This window comes from Zalophus californianus, chromosome 10 (genome assembly GCF_009762305.2).
Source record: "Zalophus californianus isolate mZalCal1 chromosome 10, mZalCal1.pri.v2, whole genome shotgun sequence".
NCBI lineage: Eukaryota > Metazoa > Chordata > Mammalia > Carnivora > Otariidae > Zalophus > Zalophus californianus.
In genome coordinates, this window is record NC_045604.1 from 66,393,729 (window position 1) to 66,414,623 (window position 20,895).

The 20,895-nt window shown below is 44.7% G+C and overlaps 1 protein-coding gene across 8 annotated transcripts in view; it reads left to right on the forward strand.

Annotated features, from left to right (window-relative positions):
- CDC42BPA (CDC42 binding protein kinase alpha) overlaps positions 1-20,474 on the forward strand; it is a 350,869-nt gene extending 330,395 nt beyond the window's left edge. For 6 of the 8 annotated variants that reach the window (XM_027612773.2, XM_027612774.2, XM_027612778.2 and 3 more), the window contains 6 exons: positions 2,456-2,540; positions 4,615-4,738; positions 5,402-5,519; positions 12,949-13,066; positions 18,382-18,539; positions 18,967-19,319. In XM_027612773.2, the coding sequence (XP_027468574.1) occupies positions 2,456-2,540; positions 4,615-4,738; positions 5,402-5,519; positions 12,949-13,066; positions 18,382-18,539; positions 18,967-19,098 (735 nt within the window). In that variant the 3' untranslated portion in view covers positions 19,099-19,319. Of the gene's footprint in view, positions 1-2,455; positions 2,541-4,614; positions 4,739-5,401; positions 5,520-12,948; positions 13,067-14,502; positions 14,878-18,381; positions 18,540-18,966 lie in introns of those variants that run through there. The other 2 variants (XM_027612772.2, XM_027612777.2) reach the window with 2 other exon arrangements.
- The last annotated feature ends 421 nt before the right edge of the window (positions 20,475-20,895 follow it).

Below are 20,895 nucleotides of genomic sequence, written 5' to 3' on the forward strand. Positions count from 1 at the left end.
AAGTCAAGCTGGTTAATTTTGTAGGTAATTCAACACCATACTCTTTTTATCACATTTAGTTTCACTGTATCAATAGGAGGATTGTCATAACGAGCAACTAGAATCTATACCCGGCCTAAAATGCCAGTGTCATCTTCTCTTCAGGAGCTCTGAGGGAGGAGAATGCTGTCATTTCTTTTTTGTAACTGCTTTTCACACTACGGGATGCAGGCTCTAATCCTGAGACAGCTCTCACACGTTAGAAAGGTGGTTAAACTTAGAACCAAAACTGTTTAAGCGTCTCATGATTAAAACAAAAAGGTTTTATAAATTCCTAATAAAACATGATTTTCCCTTTAATATCTCCCTATGATAACAGAAGGAAATTTTATAGGTATACAATGACTGTTTTGCATAAGAGAAGACTAATAGTTTCATACAGATATATGTAGCTTATATCATTGTTTAGGGGGCAGGGTGTAGAGGAATAGGTACCAGAAAGTAGCCAACGTCCTGTTTCGAAGTCTGCCCCAATCTTAAAGGACATCAGCAATGAAAACTCTTGTAAATACTCCCACGTTATGTATAGAACCTAAAATATGGCCCTCTGGTTTGTATATTTGGGTTGATTATGTTTAGTTTTCTGTTTTATTTTTATCATGTGAATTTTATAATGTATATGAAAGAATGTGACCTTTATGAAGTATAATAATTAACCGCTGACTCATGAACCCACCTCCTAACTTTAGGGCCAGAACATGACCAATATCACTGCCTCTACCTGTGTCCTTTTCCCTTATCCCATACCCCTGCCCCTCCCCAGAGAGGGAATGTTGTAGGTATCGTTGCTTTGCTTTTCTTAAAATACAGATTTGGGAAGGGCTGCATATTTAAATATTCTTAAACAGTTGTTTCATTTTGTACTGTTGAGTTTTGCTTGCTTTTGAGCTTTATGAAAATGTTACATGTGTGTCATCTGCCTTGCTTTCTTCATGCGTAGTCCCAAGATTCACCCTTGTTGTTACACATGCTATGTGTAGCTCATTGCTTTTCACTACTATAAAATACTCTCTTGAGTGAATAAATCACAGTTCATTTCTCCATTCTCTGATTGGCAGACTTTGAATTATTTTCCAGGTTTTGCTACTCTGAACACTGATGCCTGTGTCTTTGGGTGCATGTGCAGGAGTTTCTTTATATCTCACGTCTAGGAGTGGAATTGATGGGGCACAGGGAAAGCAAGGGTTCACCTTTATAGGATAGTGTCATTACTTTCCAGAGTCATTGTACCGGTTCATACTCCCCCCAGCAGTGCAGAGGAGTTCCTGCAGACCCACATCTTCTCTGACCTTGCCATTTTCAGAATTCATAGTTTTATAACCATTATCAATGGTTGTAAAATTCTATCTCATCGAAGCATGAATTTGCATGTCCCTAATCTTTGTATGTCTTTCATCTTACTTTTGTTTATGTGTTCATTCTTATTTCTTCTTCTGTGAAAACCTAGTCATGCTTTTTGCTCACTTTTCTATTTGACTGGCTTCTTTTTTTATTAATTTATTGAAATTCTTTATATATTGTAAATATTGAGTTAGTAAGGGGTGGGGTAAATCTTCTCCATTTGTGACCTATCCATTTTGATTGTGTATTTTGCTCAGCATTTGCTTTGCTTTGTTAATTTGCTTAGCATTTATTTTAATAACCATAAATTAATTTATTTTGCTGAAAACTTGTTATAAATTTTATTTTAGATTTCATTTAAATTTATTTAAATTTAAATTTAAGTTAGTTAACATGAGTTAACATGAGTGTATTACTACTTTCAGGGGTTATTGTTACCAATTTTAATGTCGTTATATGTGTATCATTCTTATCTTTTTTCTGTTAGGAAACTTTCCTAACTCAAGGTCATAAAGATAATAGGACCTTTATTCCAAAAGTTTTAAAGTTGTGCCTGTTGTATTTATGTCTTTAATCCCTGTAGAGTTGGTGTGTGATCTGTGGTGTGAGGTAGGGACTCCATCTGTTCCATGTATATGAGGAGTTGCTTTGTCACCGTTTACTGACAGCCCCCCTGAGTGGTACACAGTTTCATCTCTGTCATATGTGGACATATAGTTCTAATCACATTCATAAAGCAGCTGCATTGATATCTTCTTAGTATAATGATTTAGTCACTAATGGCTTTAAAAAGTCAAATTTAAGATTTAAATGTATTTCTGCTTTTTTCCTCCCGAATAGTCTTCCTTCAAAATGTTGTCATTGTAACTTTTTTGTTCAAATTAGATAATTTTATAATTCCCATCAGAATTAATGTTAACTTTTGTTGATTTTCTGAGGGAGCTATATTTTGAAGAGGAAGGATAGATGGAAGGTCTCAGTAGTGTGTGCTTTCTAAATAGGCCAGAAGTTTTATGATTTCATTTGAAGGTTTTATTGAAATACTAATTTTATTTATTTTTTTTTTTTATTTTAGGTTCGACCCTTAAACAGTGAAGGATCACTAAACCTTTTAGGGCTGGAGACAATTAGATTAATATATTTCAAAAATAAGATGGCAGGTAAGAAAATATACATTAATAGGATAGCTTCAATGGAAATGTTCTCTCTAAGCTGACTGCCTGAGGATAATAAATAAGTGGCAGAGACCAGATTTAAACTCAGGTTTATCTTACTCCAAAGTCTGTGATCTTGGCTACTGTCATCCTATCCTCAGTCTGTTAAGATAAATGTCTGCCTAAAAAGTCATTCTGTTTAATCTTGCGCAGCTGTATACACAATATATTTGTTGCTGACCTACCGTGTTATTTTTTTGTGGAGTACTGACTTAAGTGGAGAAAGTATCGCTGTAGGACACGTCTTCTGTGTCTTCTGTATTACTGATACCGCAAAATCTAACCCAGGTTTGTGGTGCTAAAATTGTGAAAACTCATCCAGAGTTCTGACTGGGGACTTTGAGAATACATCTTCCGACAACACATAGGGCTTTGAACTTCAGAAGTGTTCATATCAGCTCGGGGGAAGGAGAATGGATAGGAGGGTCCCAGGAGCACCAGAATTGGGAGCGGGGAGTGAGAGCCCCGGGACGGGAATCCAGAGAGGACGAGGGCCGTGTCCACAGTCGCTGCTTGCCTTCACATTTGATGTCTGGCATGTGCTCTTGGCGTTCTGGAGGTCTCTGGGTTGACGGACTGGTGGCTGTAGGAGAGGACTTCCAAAGGGAGAGTCAGAATTTAGAAATGATTCCCAGTCAGTGATGGATCCACCATGAAGCTAATGACACTTGAGCTTTACACCTCTCACCTCTAAGGGCCTGTGGTTAATTTTGTATCTGTCTCTTAGAGGAAGTCCAAATATTGGTATAGGATTGGCTCCACCCTCTTCTCACTGTGTGTGGCCGTGATGATCATGCAATATGTCCGTGTCCTAGGTCGTGTCCGTAGGATGAAGCCTCTGTCCACTTGCATTCCCCGAACTCGCATCTTTCTGCTCTGAGCTGGCGGTGGAGGTGGAGCTTGGCGAGGGAATACCCGACAGAATTTCAGCATAGGTGTCTTGTCCTCGGGAAAAGGAAGGGGCCCCATTCCCCAGAGGCCCTTTCTTTTTCTCTGTCTTGCTCTGTCCTTCATCTCTCAGGGGCTCAAAGTGTTGCTGCAGCCTTCTGATTGTCCCACATCTCCCACTCCACCATCACTCACCCAGACCTGCCCTGCCCTCATGATTCTCAAATTCCAAAACTGTTTCACACGAAGCTACATTATTCCCATCCAAGGAGAGTGTTGCTTTTCCACTAATCATCTGCCCTGGCTTGCCTTGCAGGCTTCCGCTCATCTCCTTTTTCTCACTTCAGCTTTGTGGCTGTTAAAAATTCTGCAGATTGGCTTTTCTCCTGTTCCTTATTTAGAGAATGGCATCCATCATGTGTGAATACAGCTGCCTATTTTATTCCTAGAGTATGTTCACAAATTTCAACAGGTCTGGGGAGCCCTTGGCGGACAGTTTTGTTTACTTCTAGGTATTAAAATTGAAACCGGATGCATGATTAAGTATCATCTCCTCTCCAAGTTCGGAAGAGTAGAAATAGCAACAGAGTCTTACCTTTAGTAAAGGAAGCTGGTGGGAACACAAGGTTTTGTCCTTAGTGCACATCTGGCAGACTGGATCTTGCAAAGGACATGTTTTATTATGTCAAAATACTTTTAGTTATCATTTACACGAATAATTTCCCGTTTATACCTGAGTGCTGCACAGCCTAACAGGAGGAGCATTGGACCCAGTGCCTGGAAGGTGAGGGAAGACAGTGCAGAGAGATTGCAGGGGGAGGGAGCAAAGTGACAGGAACCCCCAGGCAACTGCATTTTTCTTGTCTTCCACTAAAATTGTGCCAGTTTATGTTTATAATCAAATTAAAGTGAAACTGTACTTTGTAAGCTATGTTTAACTTTCACATATACCTGTTTACGTATGTCCTGGTTTAAATTATTATTTGCTGTGAGTATCAACGCACAACGTTTAAAAATGAGAATTGCGTAGTTTGTACAACTGGTGAATGTTGGTACTGTCTTAGAGATTAACAGATAAAAAGCATTTTTGTGCTTTAAAGAATATCACCGTTCTTGGTATTTTTTCTAACAGAAGGGGATGAACTGGTGGTTCCTGAAACATCGGACAATAGTCGGAAGCAGATGGTTAGAAACATCAACAACAAACGGCGCTTCTCCTTTAGGGTCCCAGAAGAGGAGAGGATGCAGCAGAGGAGGTGGGTATGAAGCTGAGGCTTCATGGTCGTGATACTGGTATTTGACTCGGAAGGCAGATATGAGCTCTGAAAATCTGTCACCCGTCTATGGTGTCAAAACTGCAATCATGAATGTACTGTTCAGTGTAGTTTTAATTCATACTCTCCAAAGTGTGAGTATGCACTGGATTAAAGTATCATATTGTAATTCATTGCTCTGTGTATATGAAATGCTTACAATTTTTAGACTATGGGCCTTTGTATAATAATATAAACAGCACATGCCTGCATGTGGTACATCTGTTCAGGCTTTAGAACTTCGGGTTACCTCTCATGAGCAAAGAGCCCAAAGGTTTATAGTATTTCCGGGCACATATAAAAACATCACTAAAGTGTTATCAGTTATTTTAAAAGACACATAAATTGGTCAGAACTATCTGTAAAATACAGCTTTGATATGTAAGTGCTAAGAGAAGCCTATTTTCCCACAAAATGCTCAAGATCTTTTATTTAAAACAGAAGTTTCTAAGTAAAGTTTTAATGGAGTATATTTTATAGTTAATTCTATCCTTATTAAACATGATTTCACAGTTTTATTTTTGTGAATAAAGGATGCTCATTTTTTTCTAAAATTATCTAGGTCAATCACAGAAAAAGTGTCTAAGCAGGTGTTTTATCTTACAGAGAGATGCTGCGAGATCCAGAAATGAGAAATAAATTAATTTCTAACCCAACTAATTTCAACCACATAGCACACATGGGCCCAGGAGATGGGATACAGATCCTAAAAGACCTGCCAATGGTAAGAGAAATGAAGGGAGAATGGGAACGGGGTTACGAGTGGGGCAGAGAGGGAGAAAGCATACATGTGTGCCTAAATCCATATGTAGTCTTAAGAAGAGATGTTAGTATGATGACGAGATGTTTGTGTCCATACATCATAATATGTGTAAGATGAGTGATGATATATCCCTGATGAGAAAAACACAACATTTGGGCATCTATGAGAAACCAGACAGATCCAGTTCTTACTTAGTTGCACACCCCATAAACTTGTCCCGTATCCAGACTTACTGTTGGTGGTGGAATACACTGCCAGATTTGAAGGGGATCTGTACCGAGACTCAGAACTTGCTCATGAAATCACCAACATTTCACTATGTTTTAGCAATTCAGTACAGATATTTGGCCCTTTTTACCCCCAGAGAACCACGTTAGGTTGGTCATTAATGGCCACACCTCTTACCTGGTTGGGCAAGCAAACCTTCTTCCTCTCCCCAGTTGCAAACATGTTGCCCTGTCCGTCTTGCACACAAAAATTGACAACATAGGAAAACTTGTTTTTCACATGAAGATTGAATTCTTGGACCCATTATGTTGAGATGAAGAATATTGGTGGAATTAGCTAATTTTCCAGGCTCTGTTTACCTTTAACATTCCAGTATCACAATACCTCAGCAAATTGTTGAAACTTTCACAGGACCTCTTTGGTCACAGGTGGTAGCGGTAGGTTTGTGAATCTGGACCCAGAGCTCTTTCTGAGGGAGCCTATCCTCTCACCCCACTACCACCACCAGCACTATCCTGCTGTCGTAGAAGAGACAAGGGTCTATCGCTGACAGAAAAAAATGCCAGGTAACATATAGTTTTATGTGCAGTCAGGTTTTTTAAAATAATAAAATTAAGCTTTTGAAGGTAGTCCTGCATTTGTTTCACGGGAAGAACAAAAAAAATCAGTCATTGAGTCTGAGTTCCTCACTGGAAATACCCCGATTAACCAGTTGACCCTGTTTATGAACCAATACAATGCTTTTACTGTTATCACCGGGGCATTATGATGACCTAGTTATAGTGCTGTCCCCTCCTTTAGGGAGTTCAAATCATTTAACAGTAGCCATTTATCCTCTTGGAATGGGGATTTTTATTAGCTGTGCTGGATAAATTATAAATAAAGTGTTCAAAATAGTAATTAAACTAAGTAAAAAATCTAAGACTAAACATATTAAATAATAAACTGTTACACTTACCTATCATATTAAAACTTACACTGGTTTTTCACCTTTTGCCTGGGAATGAATGAAATTTCAGATTTCTCTCCACTGTTTGCTCATCCTGAGCATGTGTTTAAAGTTCTCAGGCTGGTTTTCCTTTATTCTCAAGTAAACATGACATAACCATACAGTCTAAACCCTCTGTCATTTTAGAGAGGATTTTTACATTTTGATAAGCATTGGAAATGTGAATACATGTTATAGCTTATACTTGATAGCTCAAGGGCTAATGTACCATTTTAGTGAAAGTTTTAAGATTTTGGAGAGATGGAGGGATGCAGATTTCAAACATGCATATGTTGCAAAGCAATACATCAACAAATATAAAATTATTTTAGTAGTTAACAAGTTTTTAATATGTATTATACTTTTTAAATTAAAATTTCTTTCACTTGTGCTTCATTTTGGTGCACAAAAAAAGAATATGCAGGGTGCCTGGGTGGCTCAGATTTTTAAGCATCTGCCTTCGGCTCATGTCATGATCCCAGAGTCCTGGGATTGAGTCCTGCATTGGGCTTCCTGCTCATCAGGGAGCCTGCTTCTCCCTCTGCCTCTCTTTCTCTCTGTCTCTTATGAATAAATAAATAAAATCTTAAAAAAAAGAATATACATAGTTTTTATCTTACATATTCCCACAGCAAAAGAATTATAGAAAATTTTTCTATATATTCTACTCTCTCCCAGAAATTACGGTATTTTCCTTCAGGTGAAATAGTTTCAGGGTTTCATAAAATATTCCTCTGCTTGGTAGTCTTCTGCCATCAGGTGACAAACCAATTTGCTAATGTTCCAGAATTCTTTCAGACCTTCATACACATAAGACTTGGTCATCACACACCCTGATGAATGAGCACAGTGAAAAGAAATGTCAGACTTCAAACATCGTGAGGACTTTTGTATCAGGGCATCCCTCCTCACTCCACTTTTTCTTCCTTTACCCTCCCACCACTTAAAGTAAAAGAAATCTTTTATTTACTTTTTTATTCAAAATAAGGTCTGGTCTTAATTACTGAGCTAAACAAGCTCAGACAGCATTTCCTAAAGATTCTTTCCCCACCTGACTGCATGGTACCTGGCCTTCTGTGCAACCACTTGTCCCCATTAGACCTCTTGATTTTTAGCATTTCTTGTCACTGATGTTGCTAACCCATGACTGCCTCATTGGCTCTTTCCGTCATTGACACACGTGCCCCTCTGCCCTAGAATGCAGTCCAGTTTTTAATGTTTCTGCCAGTCCTTTCTTACCTTGTAAGCACTTTTGTATTTCCAGGACAAGAAGTTGGTGTACATTTTTGAAACCTGTTTCTTCACCTTAATTTTAGTTTCACCTGGCCTTCTTCCCTTTACTAGCAAGGGATGTTCAAGCTGGGGCTGTTTATCAGCACCCACTGCACCACCTAACCAGTATTTTTTATATACTGTCCACCCAGACCCGTGCTTGTTTTGGGGTAGGCACTGGTAAACAACACATTAGTATATGCACGTCTGAAAAAAATTAGTAATATACATGTGTGTACCTGTGTGTATATATGTTTATTGAAAAGCTTGTGATATTTTAATATGTTCCCAGGTTTTAATATGTCCTTTCCGCTGAAATGGAATTATCTGTGTTTAATGAACGATTTCTAAAAATTAAGATGAGTTAAATTCATCTATCGTTAACATGTGTCAGAAGGGCTTTCAAACCCCAAAGCTCCATGTTATCATCCGTGCAAAGAGCAGCATGTACCCCAGACATTTTTATGTTTTAACTTACTCATATCAGTACTGCTTTCCTGGGAAATACTTAGGAGCTTAGAGAGTTTATTGGATATCTTTAGAAGTTCTTCCGTGTACCAAAATGATACTGATAGAGGATTGTTTGCCTCACGAATGTGCAAGAGATCATCAGGATGAGGGAGTCCTGGGTTCGATGGGAGCCCTTCACGCATGTGTCACTATGCCGGGAGGGTATTAGCAGTCAGTGGAAGTGGCATGTGGGACTTGGAAGTACATAACTGCCTTAGCTTCTCGAATCCTGGTTGTCGTTTGCTTTTTTTCATAGTGGGTGCTGGCAACAAAGGGCAGATTTTTCTCCAGTTGAATACAAGAATAATAATAGTTTACCTCCAGAAGATTTATTTTTGGCCCATGACATTTCTTTTAGCCTTTTACCCATCCCTAGAATTGTTCGTGAAGACCATGTTTCTAGGTCGGTGGCCCCTTTGAGCTCCACGAAGTAATATTGCTTCTTCAAGTCAAAGTTACATGGACATCAATTAGTTTTTTCTTTTTGGAAATAACCTTGGAAAGCACTGGGTTCACTCACATCTCCAAACTTTAAACAATATCTTATAGAAGCGCTTTTGTTTCAGTCTCCATAAGTTGCCAGGTTTTGTTAAGCAAAGCCGGCCATCCCAGCTCAGGAGGGCGTATGTTCTGCGTGCCTTCTCCCCGCAAGTCCTTCCCTCCAGCTCCTGAACCCTGTGGCCGCTCTCTGGGCCTGAACCTCGAAAATGCCCCTCAGAGACGGTGGCTCGGTGCTGAGTGATGGCTCCCAGATTACTCAGAAGTCATTGTACCTGAAAAACCAGAGTTCTCCGTTTGAAAAGCTTTTCTGTATCTTTAGTATTATGTTACTTTATGTTTTAATACACCCAGACATGGAAGGGAAGATTTTTTTCCCTTGTTGAAAACAAACCTGTCCTTTGGGTGTCTAAGTAGAGACAGGTTTGGGCTGCTGAAAGTCACGCCAGTAATTAAGGTCTTCCTCACTCCCTCATTGCTCTTGTCAGAGGGAAATAAGATCAGTAAAACCAAACACACGTCAGAGTCTGTACATCCCAGGAAATGGTTTCCGGTTTCTACAGGAAGTTTCATAGCACTTCTAGCAAGAGGCTGGCTGTGGGATTGCAGCTCTTTCACGTTCTTGCTCTTTCTGTCCTTATTGTTGTTTGTATGATTCTGCCATATTCTGATTCTATCACATAAGAAAATCCTGAACCAAACTCTGAAAGTCTCCTTGCAGCTCCAAAAGTCCAGTTTCTGCTCACTTGATGCAAGTAATAAAAAAGAATAATTTTTAAAGCAAATGATCTTTTGCACATCAGCTGTTTAGGTTACTGGCAGGAGGATTACAAAATTTAACTCTCTAAGGCCTGAAAGTATTTCCTAAAGGACTCAGTTCTGATGTGAGATATGTCATTTCTGCTGCATGCATGCTGTGAAATGTCACATATGACCAGTGGATCCTTTCTCATGACCTCACGACTTCTGTTCTTTCTGTCGTTTCGTTAGCCAGGCTTCCCTTATCCATCCCCTCATCATCACTCCGGCCTGATCTCCTCTCCGATCAACTTTGAGCACATCTATCACATGACTGTTAATTCTGCTGAAAAATTTCTCTCTCCTGATTCCATAAACCCCGAGTATTCCCCGTCTCTGCGCTCTGTCCCTGGTACACCAAGCTTTATGACTCTGAGGGTATGAACAGCTGAGTCAGGGGTTAACTTCCACTAACCATGTGCGGACCTCCTGTAGCTGGCTTGATAAGTAACTCTGCTTGGGGTTGGGGGGGCGCATTTTGTGAGTGTGTGCCTTCGGCCTGCTTCTCTTTTGCTAAACCTCTGTTCTTCCTCCTCCTCCTGTTCAAGTTCAAGTTCGTTTCTTCTTTTGAGGAAAAACGTGAAGACGGGGGAGGATTTCACTTTTAGTTTTTGAACACTGTTGGAGGTATTTTTATGTTTCATAGATTTTCCCATCATGATTTTCCCTTTCCAGAGACCATCATTAAAAATAGCCCCTGCGTGGGTCTTTATTCTATTTAAACAAACAAAAAGGAATCCCAGAATTTCTCCATTTTTTTTATAGCTCATTAGCCTAGAACCGGTTCAATTCAGAGAAAATTTTTTTCATTTAGTGACGTTCAAGTCTGTGGTAGGGCCTAGCCACAGGCCTACTTTGTACAATAAACCCCTTTTTGAAAAGCCACAAAAAACCTCCCAGGTAAAAATTATAATAGTATTAATGAGTCACAGGAAAAGTGAGAAAAAGAAGATAATCTCACTAGTCTTTGAGGTACTGATAGGCCTTTAATTCCAGCCAGGATCCAAGATATAACACCTAAATCAGAGAGAACTAACACAAAGAGGCTGCTTTCGGAAGGACTGTGGCCTCTGCTGGCGGCCCCTTCGGTTCAACCTGACAAGGCTGTAACCAGGGGCCTTGTGGTGGCCAGAGAGCTGGTGGCCATTAGCAGATTATCCATACTTCCATCAAGAAATGCACACTTAGCTAACTCCTCAGGAACCTTTTCTCAAGTTCATTTTGCAAATAAGATAGTTGGATTCTGTCCTGCAGAGCCATGTCCCACAGCACCCTCTGACTTAGCGAAGTAGTAGCACCAATTATTTATTTGTCCAGAAAACTAACTATAGGGTAAGAAGTTTATTTTTGTATTTTTGTTTGTATTATAAAGGTATCCTAAATTATAATGTTTGAAATGGCATTGACATTAAACTATATAATGTCATTTAAATGTCTTATATAATGTCATTTAAATGTCTTATTTGACAAAATAAGATTAACGATAATAAAAATAAGCTTTAGTTTGCTTGGTAACAGATTGCAGGGAGTGGATTCCAAAGGAATGTTGTAGAAATTAATTGGTCAAGAATTTTTCCCATGAAAGACGACAGAGATGTTCTGTAAGTCAGTCCTCTGCTAGTTAGAAACACTGTCGTCAGTGAAAGTTTTCCCCTAATCCAAAGTGTATTTGTGCATGGAAAAGACCAGCAAAGCTGGTTTCCTGTCACTTTAGATGGAAGCTGAACTCCAGCTGAATGAATGGTAAACTGTCTTTGTGGGGTTTTTCCTCACAAAACGTGTCTTGTGTGAGTCAGTCTTTTATTTCTTCAGCATTCGTTGTTACTAAACAACTGGTATATTTTTACAGGTTTCATTTATGCCATTTATTCTAGGGTAGGTTTCTTCTGTAGGGAAGGACATCTCCAAGGTATCATAAGGTTTACAGCAGAAACAGTAAAAATTTAAAGGTTGAAACTGACCTTCCCATCTCTTTTGATCTTTCCTCTGCTGCACTGTGTGCATGTCACTGGTGTCTCAGAGGTTGCTTCTCTATGCGTGACTGTTAAAATGCTGGCACTGTTTCTGTTTTAATTGTTTTGTTTTCTTAGAGGAAAAAAGGGAAAGCATTTGCTTTGAACAAATAACACACTAAGAATTAAATGGACTTTGCAGAGTTGGTATGTGAACCAAAATAGCAGCGGTTGGATCTGCGGCCAGCCGGCTGACTCTCGGCTGGCGTGGCTCTTCAGAATGGAGAATTTGGAGTTCTTCATGCGATATTAACGCGTGTTTTCCTAACTGCCCACCTAGGACCGTTGTTAGTTCTCTCAGGCATCAGTAGCCCCTCCTTCTGGTCTCAAACATTTGGGTCCATTGAGGCAGCCAAGTGCTTTCTGTTCTCAGCCAAGTTCAGACAGCTCGTCCTCCAAGCCTCCTCTCGAGCCCTGTGTGACTTTCAAAGTACTCAGTGGCCCATTTTTCTACCTGAAACCCCAAAACCATTCCATAACGTGATGGAAAACTTCTCAAGCCAGTGTTGCCGAGTGAGATCACCACCACCCCCTGCCCCCGCAAAGCTGTGGCAGTTCCAGACATGCCTTCTGGGACCCACAGCACCTGCTCCACCAGCCTAGGTAGCGGGGGTGTGAACACGCATCCAGTGTCACACAGTGCAACATTTACTGGAGAAAAATACACTCTTCACTGACTTGCCTCCAAGTGGGCTTATATTCAACTAGTGGAGTCATCCTAGTGGACGTCTCATAGGAAATGGAAGCTTTGTTTCCGTTATCTGCAAATGTCCATGTAATTCTGCACTTCGCTGTTACTTCTAACCATTAACTTTTACTTACTGTTTTCACAACAAAGAATTCTTATTTGTTGATAACTATTTAATTAAGTACAAGGAGGAGCACTTACCCTTGATTGGGTTGAGGTTTACTTCTATTAGGGTTTCAAAATTTGGGGCAGGAGGGGTTTATGCAGTCTGTTCCTTGCTCTGTATCACTCTGGTCAAGATAATTTATTTGTTGAAACTGAAGTGAGAAGTAGACATCTCTGCAGAAAATCACTTTCTCTCTGGCTGAAGAGTTTCTCTTTGTGTTTTGTTTTCAGAACCCTCGGCCCCAGGAAAGTCGGGCGGTGTTCAGTGGCTCAGTCAGTATTCCATCCATCACCAAATCCCGCCCTGAGCCCGGCCGCTCCATGAGCGCCAGCAGCGGCCTGTCAGCGAGTAAGTGCTGTCCCTGGGAGCCCAGGACCACCCCCCCCAACCTCTCCCACGCATGCATGCTTCTGGGCAGTGTCCAGTAAGCACACATGCACTTGTGAAGAAAACAATCACGGGGTCCTTTCAAGTTCATTGTCCACCTGGGAGACAGACATTTCATACCACAAGTTGATGATGGAGGCACCAAAGGAAATAGGGCACCGTCACAGTAACAAGGGGTGGCCGTTGGGGACAAAGTCACACTGAGAGGAATTAGGAAGGTCATGTGCCCCTAATGGGGAAGCCGTGTTTGAGTCCTGTTTGAAGAATTGAGAGAAGGCTTGTGTGGCTACCTGGTAGTGGTCAGGGAGTGACCCAAGAAATAAAGCACAAGAGGTAGGCAGGGGTCAGACCAAGCAGGGACGTGCAGAGCAAGCTGAGACATTTTATTTTATTAGAAATGCAACAGGAAGCCTCAAGAATGTGAAGTAGGGAAGGACCTTTCTCCAATTTACATTTTTAAAACTATCCTTCCAACTGCCAGATGGGGACTGGACACAGGACAAGAGTGGAGCGTGCATCCTGGTGGGGCTGTCAGAGTGGCTGGCAGGGGTGATGGGCCCGGGGGATGGCGGCAGAGGAGGGAAGAGGGGAGACGCTTTGGGGTGAAAACAGTAAGGCCTGGCGGGTAGTTAGTTGTGGGTGGGGAGGGAGAGGGAAGAGTTCCAGGTGACCCTCGTTCTCCTGCTGGAGCAGGGGGAACCAGGGTTCTCGAAGGGCCGGCAGAGCATGAGAAAAGTTCAGGATCGTAACCTGTGCCACAGAAGCGGGATGATGTTCGTCATTCATCCGGTGAACATCCAGTAGACATCGAGTCTTCTGCTGGGGCCCAGAGGGTACAATCTTCTGTGACCAAGCACCTGCTTTCGGGTGGCTCACCCACCGTCTTTATTGCCAGCCTCTTTCCTTTCACCCTGAACCTCAGCATCTCTTGTCTTATACTCTGCACAGAACCCTGCGCTCAGGGGCCCTGGGGAGAGAAAACTCTGCCCCATGCTGGGCTTCTGCGCTGCTGCAGCTGGGAGTGACTGGGTGGGGCGGGGAGGGGGGAGTGCACTGTTTGCCTGAGTAAAAGTGCAGGGATGCTAACAGCTGCCTGCCTCAGAATGAGAGGAGTGGACAGAAGCAGCATTGGACTGATTGCAGCAATTAGCAGTTAAGTCTTATTGAATTCAGAGATCTTTGGTAGTTCCTGGATCCACAAGCAGTGAGCTATGTCAGACAGTCATCGTGGCTTCTGACTGGGGGAAGATCACCTGTAGCCAAGGCCTGCTTTTCTGTCACTTTCTCAAAAGCAGCATGGCATCAGCCTAGAGCTTGGAGGTTGTGAGTAGAGGGTGCCCTCGGAAGTGCAGATGCATCCATCATAATCTTAACAGGACCTCTCTTCACGCCCACAGCTGATCTCCAGGGGACACAGATCGCGCTTCAGTTTCACATGAAGTCACTCAGTTAGAAAATGCATCTGTTGTCTCCCGTTCTTGAGTGCTAGCTATCGGAATGGATGTCCTTGCTGCAGATGGGGCTTGTTGTTCCCGCGACAACAAGCAGACGTTGGAGTCAGCCCTGCTCTGCGCCGGCTGTCGCTTCTAGGCCCTGGCGCTACAGAGATGGGTGATGCTATAGTAGTTACCTCTTGTGAAGAACACGGTACTCTGAAACTTGGATCGAAACAATGATCCGGGGGCACCTAGGTGGCTCAGTCAGTGAAGCATCTGCCTTTGGCTCAGGTCATGATCTCAGGGTCCTGGATCGAGTCCCGCATCGGGCTCCCTGCTCCACGGGGAGCATGCTTCTCCCTCTGCCTCTGCCTGCCACTCTGCTTGTGCTCACTCTCTCTCCCTCTGTCCCTCTCTCTATCAAATAAATAAATAAAATCTTTAAAAAAAAAAAAAAAACGAATGATCAGGAGCACCTGGGTGTCTCAGTCAGTTGAGCATCTGACTCTTGATTTCGGCTCAGATCATGATCTCAGGGTTGTGGAATCAAGCCCTGCGTCAGGCTCTGCGCTCAGTGTGGAGCCTGCTTGGGATTCTTTTTCTCCCTCTCTAAAAAAAAAGAAAAAAGGAACAATGATCATTGATTATCTCTGTTTCTGAGGGTGAGGGATCTGGGAGCGGCTGAGCTGGCCGGCTCATCTCAGGCTCCCCTTAGCTGTGGCTGGAGTGTGAGCCGGCAGCCTCTCACGCGGCTGTGGTTGGAGGCCTGTGTTCCTCACCAGTGTGGGCGTGTCCCTATGTTCCCTGAGCATCTTCGTGCCGTGGTGGCTGCTTCCCCCAGAGCAGGTGGCCAGAGAGACAGACAGATGGAAGCAGCAGATTTTGTATAACCTCATTTCCGGGGGACTCCCCGCCCCTCATGCAGTGTGCTCTGGAGCACTCAGACCCAAGGGCCGGGGTGGGAGCAACGGAGCAGGTGTGAGCACAGAATTGGGAGGAGGCCCGCGTGCATGGGGCTTTCAGTGTCAACCTTCGACCCCTGTGTCGTTGCCTCCTGAGAGCATCGCCGCCCCGGGTATGGCCCTGACCACAGTGAAAAATCCAGCCAGTTGGAAAAGTGATAACCATTTTATTTTCTTCTTATTAATGGTGGCTACATAAGATAATGGATTTACACTATAACTTGCTATAAGTTCTCAAGACTTGAGATGCAGAGAGAGTATTACAGCATTAACAGTTAAGTCTATAATCCCTTCTCCAAAACCTTGGGGCCAGTTGTTGTTTTCGTTTGTTTTCAGAATTCAGATTTTAAATATATATAAGAAAGGAATCTACCATATAATGTGTTACATTCCAGCAAGATCCGGAAAGCACCCACAAACAGATCAATGTTTATACAGCCAAATTCATGACTGGTCACACTATATATAAATAAATGTAATCTTTTTTTTTTTAAAGATTTTATTTATTTATTTGACAGAGAGAGACACAGTGAGAGAGGGAACACAAGCAGGGGGAGTGGGAGAGGGAGAAGCAGGCTTCCCGCCGAGCAGGGAGCCCGATGTGGGGCTCAATCCCAGGACCCTGGGATCATGACCTGAGCCTAAGGCAGACGCTCAATGACTGAGCCACCCAGGCACCCCTAAATAAATGTGATATTAAAATAAGCTCTGTAGTCAGCCTCTGATTAGCTCAGATTAGGTTTCCTACCGCATGAGTTTATATCAAGCTGAAAAAAACACTTTCAGTTTTCAGGACTTTGGTTTTATGGAACGGCAGGTAAAGATGGGACCTGTAATGCAGGTATGCACAGGGCTGAGGTGGCCACCTCCCCAGGAGGGCCATGGTGAGGGGCCTTTGTCCCTGCTGACCCACCAGGTCTGCAGGAACCGGCAGGTGTGGCCTCCTTGAGGTCCTTGGTAAGAGGAAGGCCCTTCCAGGAATCCCAAGGGGCATCTGCTGTGTCAAGTGCCTCCTGCTGGCTTTCAGAAGAGTCCAGCTCATGTGAGAAGGTTCCAGAAGGACAGCCAGCCAAGAGAGGCACAAGAAGTAATAGGGGCCCTGGTGTCCGTCTCCACAACCAGAAGCACAGATCTTCCAGAGCCGAACTCGACATGGCTTCATGACGTGAAGTCAGAGCCACACAGATATTCCCACATGGCTCCGTCCTGCTCCCCCCAAAGAGGAAGACCCAGTCCTGTCAGCGGCTGGCTCACTGGGGAGCCTTGCCTCTCCTGAGGTCAGGGAGAGTCAGACACCTCACCACTCAAGCCAGTGCTCTTTAGAAGAGGCCATGCCCGAGTGTGTGGCCTCAGCTGGGACCACAGTCCTCAGACTGTCCCCAGGTCCCTTTTGCTGGTCAAACAAAATAGCCCTGCTTTAATGTGTTAAGACTGGAGTGGTCGAGTATAACTTTTCTTTGAAAGGAACATTCCCAAAGTTCATTCTTAAAAGTGTGAATCACTGAGGTGGCATTAATTTCTTCCATTCTATAAATGGCGCTAGAATGGAGGTAAACGGGGTGCAGCCCTGCGCAGGCCCCACTGTGTGCCTACGGGTCACACTGTGTTCTCCATGTACCCAGGGCTGTTGTTCCCAGAAAATTCCTGTAAGGGAGAAGTTATTCTTGTGTCTACAGATGGAGACCGAGACTCAGAACGGTAAAAGAACATGCTCGAGGTCACGCAGTTAATAAGCAGAGCAACAGAAGCCTCTGGCGGTGTGGATTTTTTATTCAGAGTAACAAAATTTACACAAAAATAAAACACAGCTTGTGTGGCACTGAAGCAAGCATGGAATTAGGATGAGCTACGCCGTCAGTAAGGCTGTGATCCAAGGACCCAGAAGAGCCCCCTCAGAAAAGTAAGGCGCATCTTCATGGCAACCGTGAGGAGCAGTGTGTGTCTAGTGAGAGAAGCCTGCAAAAGGCAGACAGGGCGCTGGGGGGGCAGGTTCCCGGGGAGGCAGGAAGAGGAACCCCTGGTTCCCAGCCTGAGGTGCATTCCAGAATCCTCACAAGAGGCTTGAACTGGGACCGCTGAAGTTCTGCCACAGTTGGGTAAGCTCCACGACACGGTGCACGGTGTGCACACAGCGCTGGGGGCCGGCACGGGAGTCATTACGGTAACACGCTGGCCGCCTGCAGCCGAGGGCCCCAGAGGGAAGTCAGCCAGGAGTCTCCGAGCACGGGGCCTCTCCAGGCAGGTTCCTGTTCCGGCACAGATGAGGACTCGTATTTTCATGGTCATGAGGTACTTGAGGTGCTCAACACAGTCATCTTTTGGCACTATTACTGAATTCTTAGTGTAAAAACACTAAATTGGGATTTGTTCAAGCAGCAACAAATGGAAACAGTCACAGTCTGTATCTTATATGAAAAAACCTCGGCAGTCTCTTTAGACCCGTGGTCTGAATATGGAAGCTCGGCAAGATTAAAATGTGTTTCAAGCAAAAACTAAAGAATAAAAAGGAATACTGAGAGTTTTAAATAGGTACGAACAATTCCCCAGTATTTCCAAGGGTTTTTTGTCATCCTTCTCCCTCTGAATGTTGCTGGTCCCTCCTTCAGGTGCTTCAGCTCTGAGACCAAACTAGAATGTGATTTTAAAGAAACTCACCTCACTTTTGTATCCCAGGCTTCTCTCGTGAAAATGCTTCTCTCGTGTCCCTTTGCTTTTCATGCAAATTATCGAGCAGTAAAGTGATGGGTGCAGAGGCCAGTGGCCTCGAGAATGCTACCCCTCAGCGGCTACCCCAGGATCTCCCCAGTCCACACACTTTCTACAGGGCTGTCCCCTTGTCCATCCGCATGCGAAGCCTCACCGGAATGCTGTCCTGTAGGGTCCTCTGCACAGAACGGCAGTGCATTAAAGAGAGAATTCTCTGGAGGAAGCTACAATGCAAAGTGGCAGCCCATGCCTTCCCCGTCAGAGGGCTCCTTGTCTTCCGGAGGCATGGACCAGGGAAGTGACGCCCCAGCCAGGGACTTTGACGGAGAGGTGAGTGGGGTGTGGGCGGCAGTGACGTCACGTCTGAAGTCCTGTGTTAAAAGGACTCGTGCACTTACCAAAGTGATGCCACCACCTCGAGAGTGGCCTCAGCTGCAGCCAGGGGTCGGGACTCAGGGGCCTGCTCAGCCGGGAGCAAGGTTGGGGGGGCTGATATGGCTGGTCTCCTGGGCTACACTCTGCAGTTTTGCACAGATGTTCTAACAGCTTTTGTGTGACAGGGACCCACATTTCTAAAGGCCTGCAGAAAGGACTGAACATGTGCCGTATTCTGTGCCCTTTACTGGCCTCAGCAAAGGGGCTTCATTACTGACAGTAGACCAGTCACACCAGCTTACTTGCTCAGGTGGCCGCGGGTCGCCTATGGGGAGCCTCCTGCACCTCTTCTTCTCATTAATGTCTTCTCGGGGCCCCACAGGACTCAGATTCCCCAAGGCACTCCACAGCTTCCAACAGCTCCAACCTAAGCAGCCCGCCCAGCCCAGTGTCGCCCCGGAAGACCAAGAGCCTCTCCTTGGAGAGCACCGACCGCGGGAGCTGGGACCCGTGAGCGGCTTCGGTGCTCGGAGTGGACGCCAGAGCAGCTTCTCCCTCTCAGCCCCCTCCACTGCCCTGTCTCCACATCCGTCCCCCGCCCCTGCCTGGAAGGCCCAGGGCCGGCGGCAGGAGCAGGGTGGGGGCTCAGGGACGCAGACGATTGCACCTACAGCCCCATGCCCCCCACATCCCCTGCGCCCCCTCGACTTAATAACCACCACCATCAAGGCAGACTTCCACTGAGCAGCTTCGATGAATATCGATTCCATTTCATACACTTAGAGTTGCTTCCCATCATCGTGTCCCCCTCCCTGAAGGTAGCTCGAGTAGACAGACCTCGCAGACATGCGCAGGAAGAACGTCAGGCAGACTGGTTTTCCACGGCAGAGTCTCAGCGCCCCGGGCAGCACATGGGTCCCCCCGCCGGCCCCCCGCCCTCCTCCAGCACCCACAGCCAATGTCGACCTGATCGTTGCCAGTAAATCCTTATTCACTAAAACAGTGCATATTTTACTACAATACAGATTTTAAATAAGTACACAAATGTAGAGGTTAAATACTGAATGTATATAGTAAAAAGCATCTTGTATTCAGCAAAAGATGGATTCCTATATAAGAGAGAGATCATTTAATTTAAAGAAATGTGTTGTTTCTCGTCTGTTTTCCAGCTAAGTAATTTAAAGGGTAGGAAGGCCTCAAGCTGACATTCTAGACCTTGGTAGACAGTGCAAAGAGTCAGAGTTCCCTCTCTGGTCGCAGCCACGGTCCCCAGGGGCTGCAGGAAAACATTTCGAAACCCGGTCTGACCGCTCTCGACTCAGGCCCAAGCACCAGACCCAGCCCAGGACGCCTCTTCAGCAGCAGCGTGAACAGGCAAATTTACTTCCAGATCTTTCGCTAGTGGTAGAATTCGAACCACACTCCTCAGTTTTACTGTATTTTGGTATCTTCTGCAGATGAATGTAGAAATGTGGTCTCGTCACCTCCTGAGTCCTTCCTTTGAAAGCACGCAAGCGGTGTCATGGCTTCTGAAGGTCCCTAAAAAGGTTCCTAGACGTGCTTTCCTCCTGGGCTAACCCTGTTCCTCCCTGCATTGCCACGAGGTATTCTTGGCCAGGGCCCCCCTCAGAGAAGCCCCAGAGTTTAATTACCAAATATAGAAAACCTCAAATGCAAGGACTTGCACAGCCTTAACCAAATACTCTTCCCCGCCCCCGGGAGAAAACAGAAGCGTAGGGCCTGCCAGGCAGGTGCCCCGGCGGCACTCCTGCTGTTCCCACCAACACCGGGAAGCGAGTGCGCACCCCGGAGGGCTGGAGTCCTTCACAGTTAGTTCCTCAGTTAAGCACATGAGCAGAGAAAGAAATAAAAATATCTCATGGAAGTAAAGAGAATCTGGCTCTCTTCATTTTTATCTAAATTTCTTTGAGAACTAGCGACGAGAGTTCCTCCTCTCTCTCAGCTTCGGCGAGCGTGGAGTCCGAGTGGCAGTGTCCGAGCTCCGTGGCCGCCCCGGGGCGTCCGGCCGGTGCTCTGAGAAGGCGCCCGAGGCTCGGTGAGGGGAGAGAGGGCCCGCGGGGGCCGCCTGCGCACGCGCATGCTGGCCGGGCCCCTCTCCGTCGTTCTGCTTTGGGGAAAGAAGTGTTGTGTGAGATGCCCCTGTACGTCCGGATGCCCAGGCTCAGACTTTTGAGTTTGGTCCCTGCCCTGTGACCCGGTAGCCCCATCCATGAACTTGGCGTTCCCCTGAGGGGAGAGAAGCCACCTGCCAGCAGCCGCTGAGGGCCTGCCACCAGCTGCCTCCTGTACT